At 46.7% G+C, this 18342-nt stretch overlaps 1 protein-coding gene across 1 annotated transcript in view; it reads right to left on the reverse strand.

Moving 5' to 3' along the window:
• Positions 1-2060: 2060 nt before the first annotated feature.
• The window catches only part of caskin1 (CASK interacting protein 1), a 90597-nt gene continuing 74315 nt past the window's right edge, over positions 2061-18342 (reverse strand). Inside the window, exons 12-24 of the mRNA XM_041956689.1 lie at positions 17348-17452; positions 16447-16565; positions 13096-13177; positions 12419-12531; positions 10543-10653; positions 8030-8131; positions 7753-7891; positions 6889-7032; positions 5479-6707; positions 5035-5340; positions 4183-4789; positions 3094-3598; positions 2061-2479 (exon numbers count right to left, since the gene is read on the reverse strand). Of these exons, the coding sequence (XP_041812623.1) occupies positions 2383-2479; positions 3094-3598; positions 4183-4789; positions 5035-5340; positions 5479-6707; positions 6889-7032; positions 7753-7891; positions 8030-8131; positions 10543-10653; positions 12419-12531; positions 13096-13177; positions 16447-16565; positions 17348-17452 (3659 nt within the window). The 3' untranslated portion in view covers positions 2061-2382. The remainder of the gene's footprint in view (positions 2480-3093; positions 3599-4182; positions 4790-5034; positions 5341-5478; positions 6708-6888; positions 7033-7752; positions 7892-8029; positions 8132-10542; positions 10654-12418; positions 12532-13095; positions 13178-16446; positions 16566-17347; positions 17453-18342) is intronic.

Genomic DNA, 18342 nt, shown 5'->3' on the forward strand with positions numbered 1-18342 from the left:
TGACTGAAAGCCTTCAAAACAAACTGGGGTGATGGAGTTTGAAAGAAATGGGTGTTTACAAGGGAGAAAGGGTCTGATGAAAGACGCTTCAGTTGCATCATGGGAAGTGTAGGATCCAGTGCTTTTGGAGCTTGACCCATACCAGACCCCCAGCTTTATGCAAGTGCAATACTGAACGACTGGAGTGCCCCTTTAAACTGAAACAAACCACCCAGCTTCACAGATCTCTGCCACCGATCGCTCCAGTTTAGCACTTTAAAAAAAAAAAAATCCCATGGATGCACTGTCATGGCAACACACCGTGTAGTAACCATGGTGATGCCGATGAGGTTGATGATGTAGATTGTCATGTCAACACGGGGTGGGCGGTTAGGAGAGTGTGGGACGAGAGAGAGAGAGGGATGGAAAGAGGACGGTTGTCCACCGAGGTGTCAGGAAGGGGTTTCTTTCCCAGACTTTCCATTTCCTGGTGGAAAAAGTTCAGGGATCCCACACAGAGACTCGGGAAAGTTCTGGATCTTAAATGGAAAAATGAACACAGGGTCTTAAAAGTAGGGACGCACCAGCATCAGGGCCGACACTGGCCTAATTAACTGCATCCGGTATCGACCAGACGTGACCGAGACAGACTCATTTCATCAATGTTATCACAAAATTCAGTGTTTTCACTTACATTCATTCACTGAAGGCGGCTGCTGACTGACAGGCTGAGTGTTAGCACCGCAGCCCCCCCCAGGCCTCCTGTCACCTTACCGAAAAATCATTCCAATGAGTCTGACGCGGTATATTTCAAATCAAAAATGTGTGAAGCAGGAGACGTCTTCAACTAGTGGTGAGGACACAAACACTAGCATATTCATACATTCTGGATTTTTCCATGACGGAAGATTTTTTAAGTAGGTAAATGAACTTTTTTTTATGGAAAAAACATATCAGACACAATTCATCAGAGTATTTAAAAAGCCTCTGGTGGAGATCTTTAAATTTTGGATCAAAGAATACATAAATACTGGATAAGTGATCTTTCATCTGTAAACACTGGCTCAATGCAGCCCTACTTAGAAGTCTTAGAAGATGAATTCATGTTCTTGAAACTTGAATTTGACAAAATCATGAACCGAAAGGTTTCTCTGATAACAAACTGATTTGAAGTTCAATCAAAAGCTTTGAGTGTGGGAAACCTGAAGTTTGATGCTATACCTTTGTATTTTTCTGAAATAACAGCAGGTATCCTGAAAAACTGGCCAACTCCGTTCCCTCTACCTTGCCTCTCTGAAACCTTGCACTCCAGACCCCTTTAACAACATCCTGAAATCCTTCTCCAAAACTTTCCAAACCTTTATCCTCAAGACCCGACATCTACCTTCAGACGACCTGCTGTAGTCTTCCTCCCCTTCTCTCATTTACATTTATCTTGTGCAGGCTCCCGTGTGTGTGCAAGCTGGCTGCATGGGTCATTGTGCTTCTCCTAAGAGTGTGTGTGTGTGTGTGCATGTGTGTGTGTGTGTTGAGGGCGATTATGAGGATGCAGCAGAGTGTATGGATGCAACCAGGGCGGGAGACTGAATTTGAGCCTGAAATTCCGACAATTCGCAAGCTCACGTACACACATCTGTCACACTGCCTCTATCACACACACACACACACACCTCAGGAGCTAAATAGTCTCGTTTTGGTCACAGATAAAAATCTTTCCACCAAGTCATTTACATCGTCACAACACCAGAGGTCACCATTCTACACAGAACCAAGACATCAAACCAAAGAGCTAGAGATTCATATTTATCCGTATATTATATATTACTGTGCTAATGCAGGACTTTTTCATTAGATATAAACTCTCCATGCTTAGAATGTACACATACCATACTATGATTCATTACACAGTTGGTTTTTCAATCAGTATTAGTTTAGTTTATTTGAGTCCATGTGGAGTTCTGAAAAGACCCACGTTTTGATTGCAGTCCTCTATTTTGTTGCATTTCTTCATCTCTGTATCGTTTTTTTTTTTTTTTTTATCTCCACCCCAGTCGTTTTTGGTCCGTTTCTTTTTTTCAACCCTCTTCTCTTTAAGTGTCTCTCTCTTTGTCCAGTCGTCATTCTCGCGCTCTCTCTGCCACATGTGTGTCCAGGCCTGTGGCGCTGCTCCATCATCATTTTCATCGTCAGCGGCAGGAGGTGTGAGGAAGAGGAGGAGAGACGAGGTTTTCCAGAGCAGCGGCGGGTGGACGACGGGAAGAGTGAGAGGGGGCTGTGCACGGCAGAGAGAGAAGGATGAGGAGAAAGAGGGAGATAGAGATAGAGAGGCATAGTGCCCATTGTGCCATCTGAGTCACTCCTGACGCAGCGTTGCCGTGGAGACACGCTGACCGGTTTCTATGGTTACTCCAACATGGCGTCCAGCTGGTCAGCCAGGTCATCAAACATGCTGCCGATGTCGTCGAGGATGCTAACTGTGGTCTTCTGCTCAGCCACAGAGCTGCAGTAAATCACACACACACACACACACACACACACACACACACACAGAAGCACAGCATTATACCAACTGATGGGGGGCACTTCAAATCCTTCAATTAAGATGCTGGCTCTGGTTTTCACAGTGGTGTGTGGTGGTGGACAGACCTGCTGTGAAACGTGCACAGCCAGCAGTATCCGTGCTGAAACGTGGGGTGAATTCACCATTTGCTAAAGCCCCCCTCCCCGTCAGTCCCACATTACAGCATAGTGGCGTGTACAGCTGAGGCAGAGGGGAATGTCATCGGTTTTGCAGGTATTTGGTCATAAACTAAAGTACTGGACAAATACAAACTTTGACCTGATGGTGGCGCTAGACTAAAAGGGTTCAACTATTGTGGTCCTCTGGTCATGGCGCCCTCAGACGTGTGTAATGTTAATCCGCAAAGGTTAGCATGCTAACACACTAAACTAAGATGGTGAACATGGCGAAAATTATACACGGTAAAATCGTTAGCACTGTCAGTGTGATTACGTTAGCATGCTGACGTTATCATTTAGCTCAAAGCACCAGTGTGTTTTTTCTCAGGATAATATGAGTGTGAGTGTGAGTGTGTCTGTGCGCGTGCTGCTTACTCCTCCTGCCGCAGTATCTTATCCTCCACGGCCTGCAGTGCCGCGGCCAGCGACGCGCTCGTCTCCTCCAGCTTCTGATGCACCGAATAGTCCACACCAAAGTCCGTCGTTACGGGGGCCGGCACCGTGACTCCGCCTCCCGTCATCCCGCTGTCCACCGACACGCCCCCGATGGAGGAGCGAGGGGGCTTGACCGGCGGTGGGGTCGGGCTGGGAGTGGCGGGGGTCTGGGGCGTCTGTGGCGTAGTGGGGGTCTGCGGCGTGTGGGGGCTCTGAGAAGATGGGCTCAGGGGCTTGGCGTTTGGCGGGCTGGGGATGTTGGAAGGGGGGAAGGACGGGGGCGAGCTGGTCTGTCGGGTCATCGCAGAGTGTTGCTTTACCGGGGCAGGGGCTGGGGTCGGGGAGGGCGGGCTGGTCATGGAGTGGATGAGCTTGGCCGGTTTGGGCGCTGTGGGCGGGGGCACCGGTTTGGGCGAGACAGGTGGAGGGATCTTCTTTCCTTCCACTGCAGAAAGGAAGAGAGAGACAGAAGAGAACAGTTCACCGACGGGCATCTGCACCCTGATACATTACCTCTGAGACAGCTGTTCTCTCCTCTGATTAGCTGTAGCTCAGTGGTGTGACAACATGACAGCAGAGGTCAGTAAGCTTCCACCAAAGCGCCTTTCAAATGTTTGAACTTTGTCTGAAACTGCCTCCCTCACACCCTCCTAATGTTGCCTGTATTTCTGAGTGCTGTCATTTTTCCTGACCTGCTTAGTGGTAGAGGTAATAGAGGCGCGATATCTTTAGTCTTCCTACGTGGTCGGACGACATGTAGCACAAATGGGTTTGTTTCAAGCATACTGACACCTTTACGGGCTTTGGTTGTTTCAAGGTGTCAGCATGCTTCAAAGTGCGCCCTAAACCCCCTCGTCCAAACCTTTCTGATGTCAGAATCGAGGGGCTTGCGTCACAATTAATCATGTCTCGTCCGTCTTTATGACAGCACCACCTTCCAGTGAGGCAAATTCCACCTGAAAATTTCAAATTCCCAACCCCCATCCTCACCCCACCTGACACAAACACACACATATACAATGCGAGTACCTGGACTTCCAGGTGTCCCGGGGCCAGGCAGGGGGACTCTCTTGTTGGAGACAGGGTGTGGGGGGGTCTGCGGGCCTCCCTGTCTCTTGATCTGTGCCACAACAGGCTTCGGGGAGACCGGAGGCTTTGTTTTTCTCACCGGGCCTCCTTCATTGCTCATTGGAGCTCCTTGGTCCACACTGTCCCTGCGAGGAGCAGCAGTCACTTGCGGTTGCGGTTGAGGTTGATATTGGGGTTGAGGTTGAGGTTGAGGTTGCGGCTGCTCTGTCACTCCAGTATCAGACACCGGGCGGCGTTTCACGGTGGCCGTGCCATTCTGGTAGGGTACTGGCTGCATGGTGTTCTGCTGCCCAGCCCCCGCAGGCTCTCCATTAGCTGCGGCCAGGTCCGCGAAGCCCTCGGGCTCCTTGTCGCGGCTCTTTGGCCGTCGTTTGACGGTGGACGACTCTTGGAGGGTGAAGTCGGAGCCGTTGGGGTGGGGCTTGGAGCTGCGGGGGCGTCGTTTTAAGGTGGCCGTGGCTTCGACCCTGGAGATGTCCTCCTGCGTGTATCCCCCGTCTCCCTGGGGACCCTCGCCGTCACCCTGCAGACAAACACAAAATACACACTAACGGAAAATTCATACATTCATGACAAGAGGTTATTTTTGCACAAACAGTCACATCGACATAGATAAATGGTAGCACAAATATAGCTTACAGAACACAGAAGCTGACTGTGGATATGTAATACATCAGAGCACAATTGATTTTAGCACATAAATTACATAGATAATGTAGATACAATAGATAGATCGATAGATAGATAGATTGATAGATAGATCGATAGACAAACATATATATAGATAGCTACCTGTCCTTCTCCTTCTCCTCGACCCTGGCGGCGGATGGTCAGGCTCCCCTCCTCTGCAAACGGCAGGTTCTCCGATGAACTGCCACTGCCTCCCGAGCTGGGGTGCGGGGAGGACGGAGGGTGGGGTGGGGAGGAATTTGCAGGGACAGGGGAGGTTTCAGGTTGGGCGGAGGGAGGAGGGAAAGCAGAAGGTGTGGGCTGGTCACGCCGGGCAGCCGCCACCAGCTCTGTGACGGGGCCACTAATGGTCCGCCGCCGGTTCACCACTTCACCGTCCAGACCAATGGCATCACGTGTTTTCCCCACCTGGTAAAAACACAAGCATGTAATTGGTTGATTATGCGTTAGCTCATTAACTACATAGATAAAGGTCAATATTTTGCATTTTAGAGAGGCAGATGTGTATATATACATTCACAGTGCGTATATGTAAGTGTTATCTACCTGCAGGAAATTCTTCTGCAGGGCCATGCCTTTGGGTCCACCCCCTATAGAAGACATCTCCAACATGGCGGCAATGCTCCTCACACTGCCCACACTGCTTGTCTCCACAGCACCCGTCTCCACGGACACCCCCAGGTCGCTGGCCCGCCGCTGTTGGTGGTAAGGCACGTCCAGCATCCCTCCTGTGGTGGTGTGCGTGTGCGGCTGTGCGTTGGCGTCTGTCAGGTTGGAGTTGGAGCTGGAGATGGCAGAGCTGGAGCGTTTGGGCGGCGGTGGTGGCGGACCTTTTTTCTTCTGACGCAGAGCAAAGGACTGCGTCTGGTTGCGGCTGACGTTCTTGTCCTGGTTGCGGACGGAGTGGCTGCGGCTGACGCGGTGGGTCACCGTGGCATATTTAACTCCTTCCCCTCTGATGGCGGCAGAGCCCTGACCTCCCGCTACCTCGGCTTCTCCTTCACCCCCTCCACCCCCACCTCCTCCCGCCTTCTCGTCACACTCGCCATCTGAGACGGCGTATCTGTTGAGGCTGTGGGCACGTTTCTTCTGGAGCGCCGAAGGCTCTGCTCCTTCTCCCTCAGCCAGCTCAGCCTCTGGTGGGAGGCAGAGGAGTGGGACTTGTGGTTGTTGACTCTCCCTAACCTCCATGACCTGCGTCTGTGGGTGGTGCTGGGGGTGCGCCTGATGCGGCGGCTGGACTTGAGGCTGCTGTTGCTGCTGGGGCTGAGGCTGAGGCTGCGTACACGGGGCCCCGCGGTGGGTCGGAGACTGAGGGGGGTGGGAGCGCGGCGACTGAGGTCTCTCCCCCTGGATGAATTGAGGGGACGGCTTGTGTTTGGCCTGCGGGGAAGCTGTGCTCTGGACGGAGGAGGTGGAGGAGGAAGATGAGGTTCTCGTCTTGGTGGGAGTGTGAGGGGGCGTGTAGGGAGGCGCAGGCTGGGAATGCGAGTGGGAGTGACGGTGTTTCCCTTGAGAGGACACGCTGCCTCTGTGAGAGGAGGAGGTGCTGCCCTGGCTGCCCTGCTGCCTCATAGTCCGCGCCTCCTTCTTCGGTGGCCCAGCACCACCTCCTCCTCCTCCCCCACCTCCTGTCATGACCTCATCATGGTCTTTGCTGAGGCTGCGGGTCCGCTGGGCTTTGCTGACCTCCTGCCCTGGCTGGGTCATGGCATTCTGCAGCTCGGTGCTCAACTCGCTGTCCTGGAAGGTGCTCATCTTTGGAGACATTACCTCTGCAGGAAGAGAAAGAAACCCTTAAAATGAATATCAATATTCAGGTCATGACGGCGCAGAAATAAAACTTTGAGATAAAAACATTTGACCACTGAGAGATCTCAATAGACGAGGCGTGCACACACTCTGTGAAAACGCATTAAAAGTGTATCATTGCCAGACGTTTATCTGTTAACTCACCGTCCGGAGGAGGGCTGTCCGTAGACATGACTTCCTGCTGCTGTGTGATTGGCGGGGGCTTCTTTCTGAGGGAGCCCCGCCCGTCTGAGCTGCGTTGCATTTCAGCCAGTCGCTTCACCGCCAGCATTAGCTTCTTCTGGTGGCCTGAAACGTTGAAAAATTGGAATTATTAATCTCGATCAATTAAGATAGAGGAAATGTGATTAATTTCAAAATTATTTTTGGCTAAAGAAAATCATAGTTTTATTATTATTTCTATTATTATAATGTCATATGTAGATCCTCCCTCAGCTTGTGTGGACAGTCAATATTGTTGGTTAAATAATTGAAACAGAGTATAAAAAGAAATGTAAATCTTAAGAAACAAAGCTTCTGATCAGTTGGGTAATTGATGAATTTACTCCTCTATTTATCTTTCACTAGCTCCTTCCATTTTTCACCTCTTTCTTTTTCCTTTTTTCGGTCTTGTTGAAGGACAAGTATCCACCTTTATTCAGTTAGATTTTTGACTTGTCTGATAACTTTTTACTACATCTGCCCGTTTGTGGGCTGCCTATGCAGCATGTATGTGGTGTCATGCTAGATTATTTGGAACACATTCATTATTAATGTGCTACAGGGCAGCTGTCACCTTATTAAATGATTACCCCGGATTATTACCTTACCACAGATGACATGGTCTGACCCTGGGCTCAGTCACTGTGAGGTTAGCTCAGTAAGCTAGCAAAGACCTAGCACCTATTGCTGTCCATGGTGCTGAATCTTGATGGCAGACCCTGACACATGCAGACTCCAGTGCTTTGAAGGGGACTCTGGAGCTATCATGGTGGTCTGATGCAAAACACATATATCTGTATGTCTTACCCAGCTTGGTGATGCCTATTTCCTGCAGGTCCTCCCAGGTGATGTCGGTGATGAATTCGATATTCTCGTAGCCGTTCTGCACTAAGACCTGGTGGTACTGGCTCAGGCCAATAGCAGACAGCCACTCTCCTAGACTGGCCTATAGGAACACCAGAAACATGACAGCTGACCGGGCTGGCCGACAGTGGCGACGCTGGTAGCCTGCCGCTGAAAACAGGCCGAGAATCTAACTGGTCGCTCAACCATAGTGTTGATGTGTGTGTTGGATTTTACTCACAGGTTTCTGCTCAGGCAGCCACTCGGTGACACTTAGCTTGTTAATCTCTGATGTCATCTTCTTTCTGTGACCTGGTTTAGTTATCCCAATCGCTGTCAGATCCTTCACACACACACACACACACACACACACACAGTAAGATACAGTTGTGGCACGATCAGGCTTTTCCTGTAAGTGATCTAAAGTCTCCAGCAAACTCTCTCATTCTCTCTCCCTCACACACACACACACACACACACACAGAGGAAAACTTGCAACACAAAGTGACAGCGTGACACCTGATGAAAGCTTCTGCCAGTTGAGGAGAATAGAGCAGAAATGTAAATGTCTCAAAATCATGAGAAAAGCAAAGAAAGCAAAAGCAAATGTCTGCAGTGAAAAGGAAGCATCTGCAAGAAAAATTCAGCTTTTTACCTCTGTCAGCTCAAGTAAACAAGCTCATACTTGGATGCAAACTAAGTGAAATAAAAATGTTACTGTGCAGATTTATTTGGAAGTGGCCAGTGCACCATCCTGTCGTTGTCTGCTTACTGTAGTTTCCGTGTATTTCAGTGGTCGTGGACTCACAACAACACAAACATACATGAACAATCGCAACACACACGCACACACGATTGCATAACTCTTAAATCTTATGCAGATGTGCAGAAGAAGTCTAGATTCTGCGGCACACCTCTGGTAACAAAACCCTTTTAAAATCAGCTCAGCTCTGCATGCGCAGCACCGGAGTGTATGTGTATATACAAATAATTTAAATATGCTATAAATTATTCGTATGTAGGTGAGTGTGGAAGAGAGCGTGTGCCTCGTGCCTCCGAGCAGGCAGCAGCAGCAGCAGTGTTGAAGGTGATGGGAGGGTCAGGAGGCTGTGTGGATATACTGAGCTTCTTTCATTCTTGTTTTTTTGATTGAATATTTCTGTTTTAGCTCCAGTTTGTAAATCAGACTGAAGTCTGGCTGTTTTTTTTTTAATCAACCTGCCTGGTGCCGTTTGCACATAGGATGCAATATAACGAGATCTTCTATCCACGCTTGTAAATATTTAGTTTAAAGGGGCACTTCAGCAGTTCAGCACTGCATTTTCAATACGTTTGGAGACTCACAAGAGACAGGTTTGAAAAAGAACTGCCAAAACTCAAAGCAGCAGAGTCTGACACATCTGACTTTTAGCCTGTAACTACAAAAACAGGATCCTACATTTCCCATAATGCAACTCAATTGCATTTTTCATTATACCTCCATGATTTGTCAAGGGCCACATCTTTATAGAAAACCCCACAAGGGGGCAGGGAGACTCACTGTAACCCACAGTTATGCAACAAACATCTTGTTGTTGTGGACAACATGTTAGCAAATGTAGGCTAACACAGCCAGCGCACAAGGAGCAACATTAGCATCCATCCTATGTCACGATCTGGCCCTTGACCCAAGCTGCTAATATATTTAATGGCCTTTTAGCTCTGGTTTAGTCTCCACTAACTTGTGAGAAACATATGTCTTTGGATGCTTCACCAACACTAATTTCCTTCTGCTTTCTGATGTTTCTTGCTTGGCAGATAACAAACTGAAAGTGTCACTGGCAGTCTTAAGGTTTTCTGTTGTGTCAGCAGTACATTGGATGCGCAGGCTGGTGGACCAAAGCACTCTAATAATAATTTAATCTCATTATGTTTCATTTTATGTGGGGTTGTATCTCCTCTCTGCGTTACTTTTGCACCATAGTTCTTACATATATTATGCTAATTAATTTTATAAGGATTTCATCTTTCATCTTTCTCAAAGTAACTGGAAATGTAGCATTTTTAAAGGAATAGTTTTGGAGAGGGAAGTTATTTGCTTCCTTTCCTAGACTTAGATGGAATGATTGATGAGGCCTATACAGTAAAAATGAAGCTACGGCCAGCAGCCGATAGCTTAGCTTCAGACATAAGATTGTTAACACGTAGTCTTTGTGCTAAGCTAAGCTAAGCAGCCTTTGACAAGGAAGTGAAAAAACATGTTTTCTAAACTACAATGTCAAACATTTATAATTTTTCAGTTCATTGGCTATCTATTTGTTTTTTTTTTTATTATTGTCTATGCTTCAATCGCTGTGCATTTGGAATCCACTCAGTCTTTTAAATATTTTGAATCTACTTTATTAAAGTAGTATTATTTAGTATTATTTTGGTAAAAATGCATCATTACCAAAGACATGACCATAGCATTTTTGGAAATTGTATTGTGCAGTTTTTGGACTTGAACATGCAGGTCAGTGAGAGGTCAGTATCAGGTCATGGGTGAGAAGTGAAAGGTTCAGTCAGGACAGGTTGGGCAGGGAAAGGAGAGCTGAGATCAGTTTAGTTGATTGGTTTAATTGTGCTCATTTAGGCTTTTAAAGGAAGTGATAAACATGCATCTCGGAAGCATCAAGGACAGCACAAATCGAAGTCGCGCAGACTTGTTTCCATTGTGGTCCTTGGAGGTGCCTGTCACCTCTCTGGGGTTCAGGGGTCAGGGTTCTGTTGCCTTACCTCCGGGGTCATTCGGCTAATGGTGGGCAAGTCATACCCAGCGCCCAGGAAGTTTGGAGCGTAGACCTGCAGCTGAAAGTCGCTCAGCCATTGGACAACGGCCTCTGAGCTCTACGGGAGAGAAGACAGGGGGCATGCTGTCACTGGCTCCATGTCTGCTTCTGCAACAGCCACTTTTTCTCAGCAGGGCCAAACAGGAGCCGCCATTCAGATACTGTAGCAGGAAACTGTTCAACATGCCTGTCAGTACATCATTACTAATGCCACAAAGACTAATCCTTATACATTTACGGCTCATTATAAGAATTCATTGGCAATATAACGTGGCCGGCTCCTGATAAAGTCAATGACTTAGCCCAGGTTAGTCCTGCTTGGCCCTGTAGGGAAAACCAGGCTAAAGTTAGGAAGGAGAAAGGCCCTGCCTACAATATCTCAAATGCTACAGCAAGGGATTCAGATCAGCAGGATAGTCCACATGTCACACTTTAAAGCTGGAAAGTATCTAAACAAAACATATCAGAGACGTGTACACACTTAATATCACACATTTGCCAACAAGAAAACTCATCAACACTGAGTTTTAATGGTGCAGCCTGACTTTGGAAATCACTAGCTCGTAGTTACTGAGAACCAGCTGTAAGCGACCACAGAAATACAGCCCGCTTTAAATCGTGATTGATTTGCTGCAGTGTCCTGCTCTAAATGCTGAGCGGCGACTGCAGGGAACACAGCTACAGGGTCTCTTTAAAGTCCCACATCCCTCCTGTCTGTCTCTGTTCTGCCTGTCTCCTCGTCTTCTTCGTCTCTTCTTCATTTTACCCCGAGACCCTCCCTCTCCGCACTGCCCCTCCAAGCTGATTGGTTCTCCCTCCTATCTTTCCTCCTCTTTACCCTGCCGAGGGAAATATTAGGACGATGGGTTCTGAGGAATCGGGACTTCAGCTAACAGATGGCTGTGAGAACATGGCTTACATGACACCACGCATACACACACACACACACACACACACACACGTACTGTAGGAATGCACACACCACCACCACGACCCCCTGCTATTTAAATATGCTCATTGGTTTATCAAGCTTGGAATTGCAATACAATGAGACATGAACTTAAATGTGGGCCCACACATGTATACAAACACACACACACACACACACACGCACACACACAGACACTTTACAGTAAATAACAGCTTACTGTAAATGGTGTAAGCTCAGATTTCACACTTCTTGTGCTGAGCTAGTCCGCCCACGACATGCACACTGCTGGGCACCTGCCAGCGCACGCACACACACAAACATACACACACACACTCACACACACACACGCACGCAGCGATATCTCAACTAGAGTTATGCTCGCCTGAGGCGCACCTACCAACCATCAATTGAGAGACAATTATCTCTGCAAAAGAAGAAAAATACTGCAATGGAGGAAGAGAAGCTGCAACTAAAAGGAGTGAAGAACGATGGATAGCAGGTAGCGGATAAACAAGAGGACAGGATTCTCACACACACACTCACTCTCACACACACACACATACAAGATTTCTTGTTAACAGATTCGTACAAGATCAAGCCGGAGATCTTCATTCACACACTCACCGTGTCATGGCTGCATCCGAACACTCGCAGCACGGACGAGGCCAGTTGCGAGAGAAACCGCTGGGACATCTTGGTGTGTGTGTGTGTATAAATAAATACAGTGTGTGTGTGTGTGTGGGTGTGGGTATAAAAGTGAGAGGCTTGTGGTTGAGGTGACTGACGAGCTACACTCTCATCATGCTGCAGTTAGATGTTGATAGTGGTGACTGTATGTTTGGATGAAAGAGGGAGAGAGGACTGGATCTGGGGGAGTCTGGGACTGTCCTACCTTCCCTTCGCCTGGCCCCTCCCCCTTCCTGGTTGCCGTGGCGTCGTAGGGCGGCGCTTCATGCAGTGGACAGCCTGATTGGCTTGATGTCCGAGAGGAGCTGGCGGAGCCTGCTGGGAGAAATACCATTGGCCAGTTTCAAGCTGTGGCCCTGTCGCCGTGAACGTCCGATCGATCCACAGATGAGCTTACTTGCCTTCAACCTGACCTCTCCACCAACTGACTTCTGGTCAGTCTCTTTTGTTGCTTTTGAACCAATCAGATTCTAGCTTTCCAAGATATAACAAACCTACTTAACCAATCACACCCTTCTACACTTCCTCCTACATCCCCTGCCTTGGCCATCTGTCTGTTAAACCAGCCAAGATCTGTGTGTGCATAAGTGTGAGTGTCTGTGTGGTAAATGATATAATGTCATATTTTTAAAAGAGCAGTGGATTATGACTTATTTTTCTTACCTGACTCTTATTCTCCCTAGTTTTAACCCTTTTCTTTCAATGCTAAACATTTCCCTTCCTCTCATTCTCATCAGTTTCACAGTTTCAACACGTGCTAGTACAGTGGCTGTGTTACTGTGAACTCATGCCAAAAAGATGTGTGTCTGAAATCCTGCAGTAAATAAACTTCTCAAGAGTCAAACACAGAGACCAAGCTTTACAAAGGATCGCTCTCTTTACCTGCAGGCTGCTCCACAGACTTGGACTGCTCCAGTAGATGCTCCTTGGCTTTTGCAGACTGGGACAAAACTGTGGCTAGAAGCTGCGAATACACAAACACAAATATATTCACTCTGACAGGCACTTAGCAACTTTCATTTTGTTGCATTGGCTGTAATAAGTAAGCTGGGATTTCTACTCCTGGCTGTACGTAGGTGTGGTACATTCACATTACCTCCGTTTCAAACCCACATCCTGATCAAATCAAACAATCAACTTGCTTGACACATAGTTGCGCACTAGTTGTGCCAATCGGCTCCTTTGTGAGCCTTTGCAACGTACAGCTACCCACAACAACCTTCCACCACCTTGTGAGGAGCACGATTCCGTCTTTACCCGACCATTGACTATTTGCCAATCCAGCGGACGTGGAGCAACATCAGCCCTCATTTGGAGTCGTGTTTCTGGCTGCAAATCCAATAGTAACTCTCCTTGTAGCTCTGTTTTTGGCTCCCACCAACTCCTGAGAAAAAGGTCTGGCGCTGTAGCTGCTAAATGTTCACCAGCTAGGTGCTACCTTCATCTGCCTGCTGTTTTGTGCTGGGCAGGGAGCGAGCGGTGTGTTTACCAGAGGTTTGTCACTGAAAACAGCTGCCTGCTACTGCTGGAGACAGGGGTGATGTGAGCGGTGAGAGTGCATCAAAACAGCACACTAAAACCAAAACAATGAGCTGGAAGATGCTAAAATGCTCCATGGAGCTCAGAGGAAATGCAGAGTGGGTGATCATTTCCAATTTTAACATTACACATCCTTCACATCATTCAGCGTTAATGCAAAAGTATACATTAGTGCAGCTATAGTGAAATAATGTTTAAGGAGATTTTGGTCCAGGACTATGTAATGTTTGCCCAACAGCAGCCACTGTGGCCACAAGTGGTAATTACAAAATAATGGTAGATTGAATTTCCCTTGATCTCCAAAAAGTTTCATCGTCATCAGGATCACAAGCAGGGAACGGTATGCTTGATGATGTGATAAAAATTACAGCAACATTATCACAAGTTGAAAAAAGTACCACTACAAGGTTCTGGTCATATCAGACCAAGTAGGGCTGTGGTGAAGCAAATTATCATTAAATTAATGCCCTTTAATTAGTTTGTAGTTTCTAGTGCTTCAGGCTGCATCACTAGCAAATCGTGTATGTGTGTATCTGAGAGTGTGTTAAAGCGCAGGGAGGAGTGATGAACCACCAGAACAGCTTTAATGCTCCTTGGTAGAGATTCTTCAAGTCTGTACTATGAGATATGGCCACAGCATGTGATTCCCATCATTTTCATGGTCATTCCAACATCCAGCGACCGATCAGGTTCTGTGTGAAAGCATCTGAATTCATGATTCTCCACTGCCGCCGTCTCCTGTGTGTGCATATGTTTGCTCTCTCACTTCTCATTGCTTTTTGTGATTTAGTGACTTTGTTTACATCGGTAATGCTTTATTTAGCAGAGCCATAATTTCCTAATAATTACATAGTTCATCATTATGCCTGGGAAGTTTCCCCAGAAAGAACTGCTGTATGTAATTTTGTGCTAATTACAGGATAAACATGAATTTCCTTGAAAGAACTGCTTCATTAAAACCCAAATACATATTCATTCATTATTCATTAGAGGTGGAAGTATTCAGTTTATTTGCTCCCTTAAATGCCCTGAAAACCTATTTCCCCATTCAGCTTCTTACTAAGACTAAATGTTGTGCCAAAGTGAGAACAATTATTTCAAGTCATTTGTGTATTTTTTGTGTTTTGTCCATGGTTTTCTCACTAATTTGAAGGGGCAGGACTCAACTGGCAAAACGTGATGCAACATAGTCCTGTGCACCAATCAGGATTGAGCAACACTTGAATGAAAATGTGATGACAGTTGTGGGCTGGTTTGCTTATTTTGCCAACCCCCCGCCAATCAAATCTGATCCAAACACACCCACACAGTTGTGATGAAGCAGATTTGCTGACTTTAGAGCAGAGATATCGGTCTGATACTGACTCAAATAGCTGGATCGGTGGCAATGGGCTGATCTGGTATTGGATACCGTTGTTTTAATAAATAAGAATTCAGTACATTTATATCTCTCTATTTATTTGTTGCATTTTATTTTAAAAAGTTGGAAAACCAATGTTCAAGTCAAGCCTGATGTTCCCTTACACATAAAAAAAAATCCACTGTGTGGAAGAGAGTGGGATAGAGCTAATTAATTAAACGCTGGTATCGGATCAGTACTCAGTAAAGGCCAATACCCAAAGCTCAGCTATCGGTATGTGGAGTGAAAAAATCTGATGTAAAAACTACAAAACTAGAAGCAAAGGTCCTTGATTTAAGTAAAAGTACACAAGTATCATCATTAAAATGGATTCAAGGTCCAGTGTGTAGGGTTAAGTGCCATCTAGTGGTGAGGTTGCAGATTGCAACCAACTGAATACATCTCTCCTACGGTGGCCATGAAAAACATTAAAGAAAGGCGCTCTCCAGAGACAGTGCTTGGTTTGCCTGTTCTGGGCTACTGTAGAGACATGGCGGTACAACATGGTGGACTCCCTCTGTAGATATAAAGAGCTCCTTCTAAAGCTAATGAAAACACAACAGTTCTTATTTTCAGGTGATTCCACACTAATGGAAACATAACTATTAATGTTATATCACACCTCTGTCAACAGATCCTCCTAATTCCCACACACTGGGCCTTTAAAGGATTAAAAGTAAAACCAACCAGACACAGTTTTATGTAAGGGGTCACATGCCCCAATGGCCGGGAACCACTGGTTTAAGCTTTAACAATGCATTCTATTTGTTGTGTTTTTAAGGCTGTAAAAGATGTAAGATGTAAAAGTAACGAGAGTCTGCAGCTGCCAGATACATTTAGTGAGAGATAAAGTGCTATATTTACCTCTAAAATACAGTGGAGAAGCATGAAGTTGCATAAAATCACAAAGTAGTACACTTGTGAACTTAATAAAAATATACTGTTACTCTCCACCACAGTAATTCATTTTTGACTATAAAATTTGAATGAATAAATTCTTCGCATATGTATGCTCGCCATGCTGTGACTCGCTGTTACACTAGCAATTAACTGAAACTGAGCTGAACCTGCTAAACACGAATTAGCTCTTTACAGGAAACTTCCTGCGACATGACGGTGAAATAACCGATCTGTAAAATCAACACTGACATCTTTATTCATTTTCCCGGCTTTCATTACGATTAATGTGCACCACTTCTAATACAACACGAATGAACTAACAAAACAAGGCTGCAGAGCGTATGCTGTGGCAGTATTTTATAGTGTGTGTGTGTGTGTGTGTGTATGTATCATACCTTTACCCCCTCGGCCTGTGCGTGGAGGATGTGTGCTGCACTGCCGGCGCTCTGACCGCTGCCTGACGACCTCACGCTGGTCACGCTGCCTGAACTACCCACACTGCTGCGGTCTCCACCTGCAACACACGCACGCACGCGCACACACACACACACGCATTCACGCACGCATGCAGCCGCCCAAACAATACGTAGAGATTTTGTGCATACAGATGCACACATGCAACAAACAGATGGATGCATACAGTCACGCGTGCGCGCGCGCACACACACACACACACACACACACACACACGCACACACAGGCACACACACATTGAGTGGTTTAGCTGATATCCAAAGCAACGTGGCAACAGGTGTGACTCTCCATTGAAATGCACTGGGCAGCGTGTGGTTGAATGGACAGGACGGACAGAAGGACGGACAGGGTGACGGAAGACTGAGCGACAAACAGTGTGGAGTAAACAGGACACACTTTTTGCTTTCACACACACACACATCTTTTCTCTCACTCTTCCTCTCTCTCTTTCCTAACTTCTCTTGTGCTCTCTCACATGAAAACATCTCCATACATCCATTTGGAAAGACACACAGACCGTAGACCAATGCAGATGGCTGCAGTCCTACACATAAGGCCGCTGAGTTCAGGTAAGCTTTAGATGGAGGGGTATGCAGGACATGGGGGACCGTCAGGAGCAGGTCAAAGAGTATCTGAAAGCCTTCAAACAACGTCATTCAGCTCAAAGAAATGCATGGATGGATGGACTCTGCTCTTGGGGACGCTTGCAAGGCGGTGCCAGGCAGAGAAGCCTTTTTTGAACGGACGTCAGATACTGTTTGACCCCTGGTCAAAGTTTAAGGAGTCGGGGATTGAGGGCTCAGCGCAGCGCGGCTTAGTTACCTGCCACGGGCTTGCGCAGTACCCAGATCTCTTCGTTGGAGCCTCCATGGGGCCCGCTGGACGGGGTGGGAGAGCTGTGAGGACTTGCCTCTGAGCCGCGACAACCTTTAACACAGAACACCACTGTTAGCCGCTAACCGACCCTAACCTCGCCTTGGAAGCTTTTCTCCCCTTTTGCGATCAAAAATTTGTATTTTTGTCACCGTTGCAGCAGCGGAACAAGCTGGAAATACAACACTGACAAACTGTTACCCCATCAAGTTGGCTAACGTGTTCTCAGACAGGCTCAAGCTTTTATGCATCCCTAAATCTGAAGGACTTAGAATTGGTTTCTGTCACATAGTTGTGTCGGTCATCTAAAATGTGCAGTGCTGGACATTCCTGCTGCAACTGCCAGTGCAGCACACGCAGTGTTTGTGAGCAAAGTACCTCACTTCACTGACTCTACGAGTTCACTTAGCAGATTACAGGCGTCGTAATCTGCTTGATAGTTCTAGAAAAGGAAGCGTGAAGTGTGGTTAATTCAATATATTCCAAACCTATCCGCGAAAAAGACACAAATTACAGAGGGGCCGGTAGGAGAGCAGGGTGATGGGGTAAAGGCGGATAAGGGAGGTTCTTCTAAAAGGATATAGAAGATTCACGCTCACTCACACGCCACACTCTCATTCTCACACACACGCTCACACACACGTACACAGAAAAAATACAGCATATATATATATATATAGATATATGAAAACATTTATATACCCATAGTACATAAATAAATCTATAACATGTATATCTGTGTATATACACATACATGCCGTAATGTACGTACACATACATATATAATGCATCCATATGTGTGTGATTATATATGCAAGCCTTGTCAGAATGGGGCTGCTGTAGTGCATTTGGAGAGTGTGATAAACCATTATAACCGTCTTAATAAGGGTTTATAAATGGTTTATATGTGTAAGCCGACAGTGCTCCAGAGAAACACACACATT

Source organism: Chelmon rostratus, chromosome 17, assembly GCF_017976325.1.
Source record: "Chelmon rostratus isolate fCheRos1 chromosome 17, fCheRos1.pri, whole genome shotgun sequence".
NCBI lineage: Eukaryota > Metazoa > Chordata > Actinopteri > Chaetodontiformes > Chaetodontidae > Chelmon > Chelmon rostratus.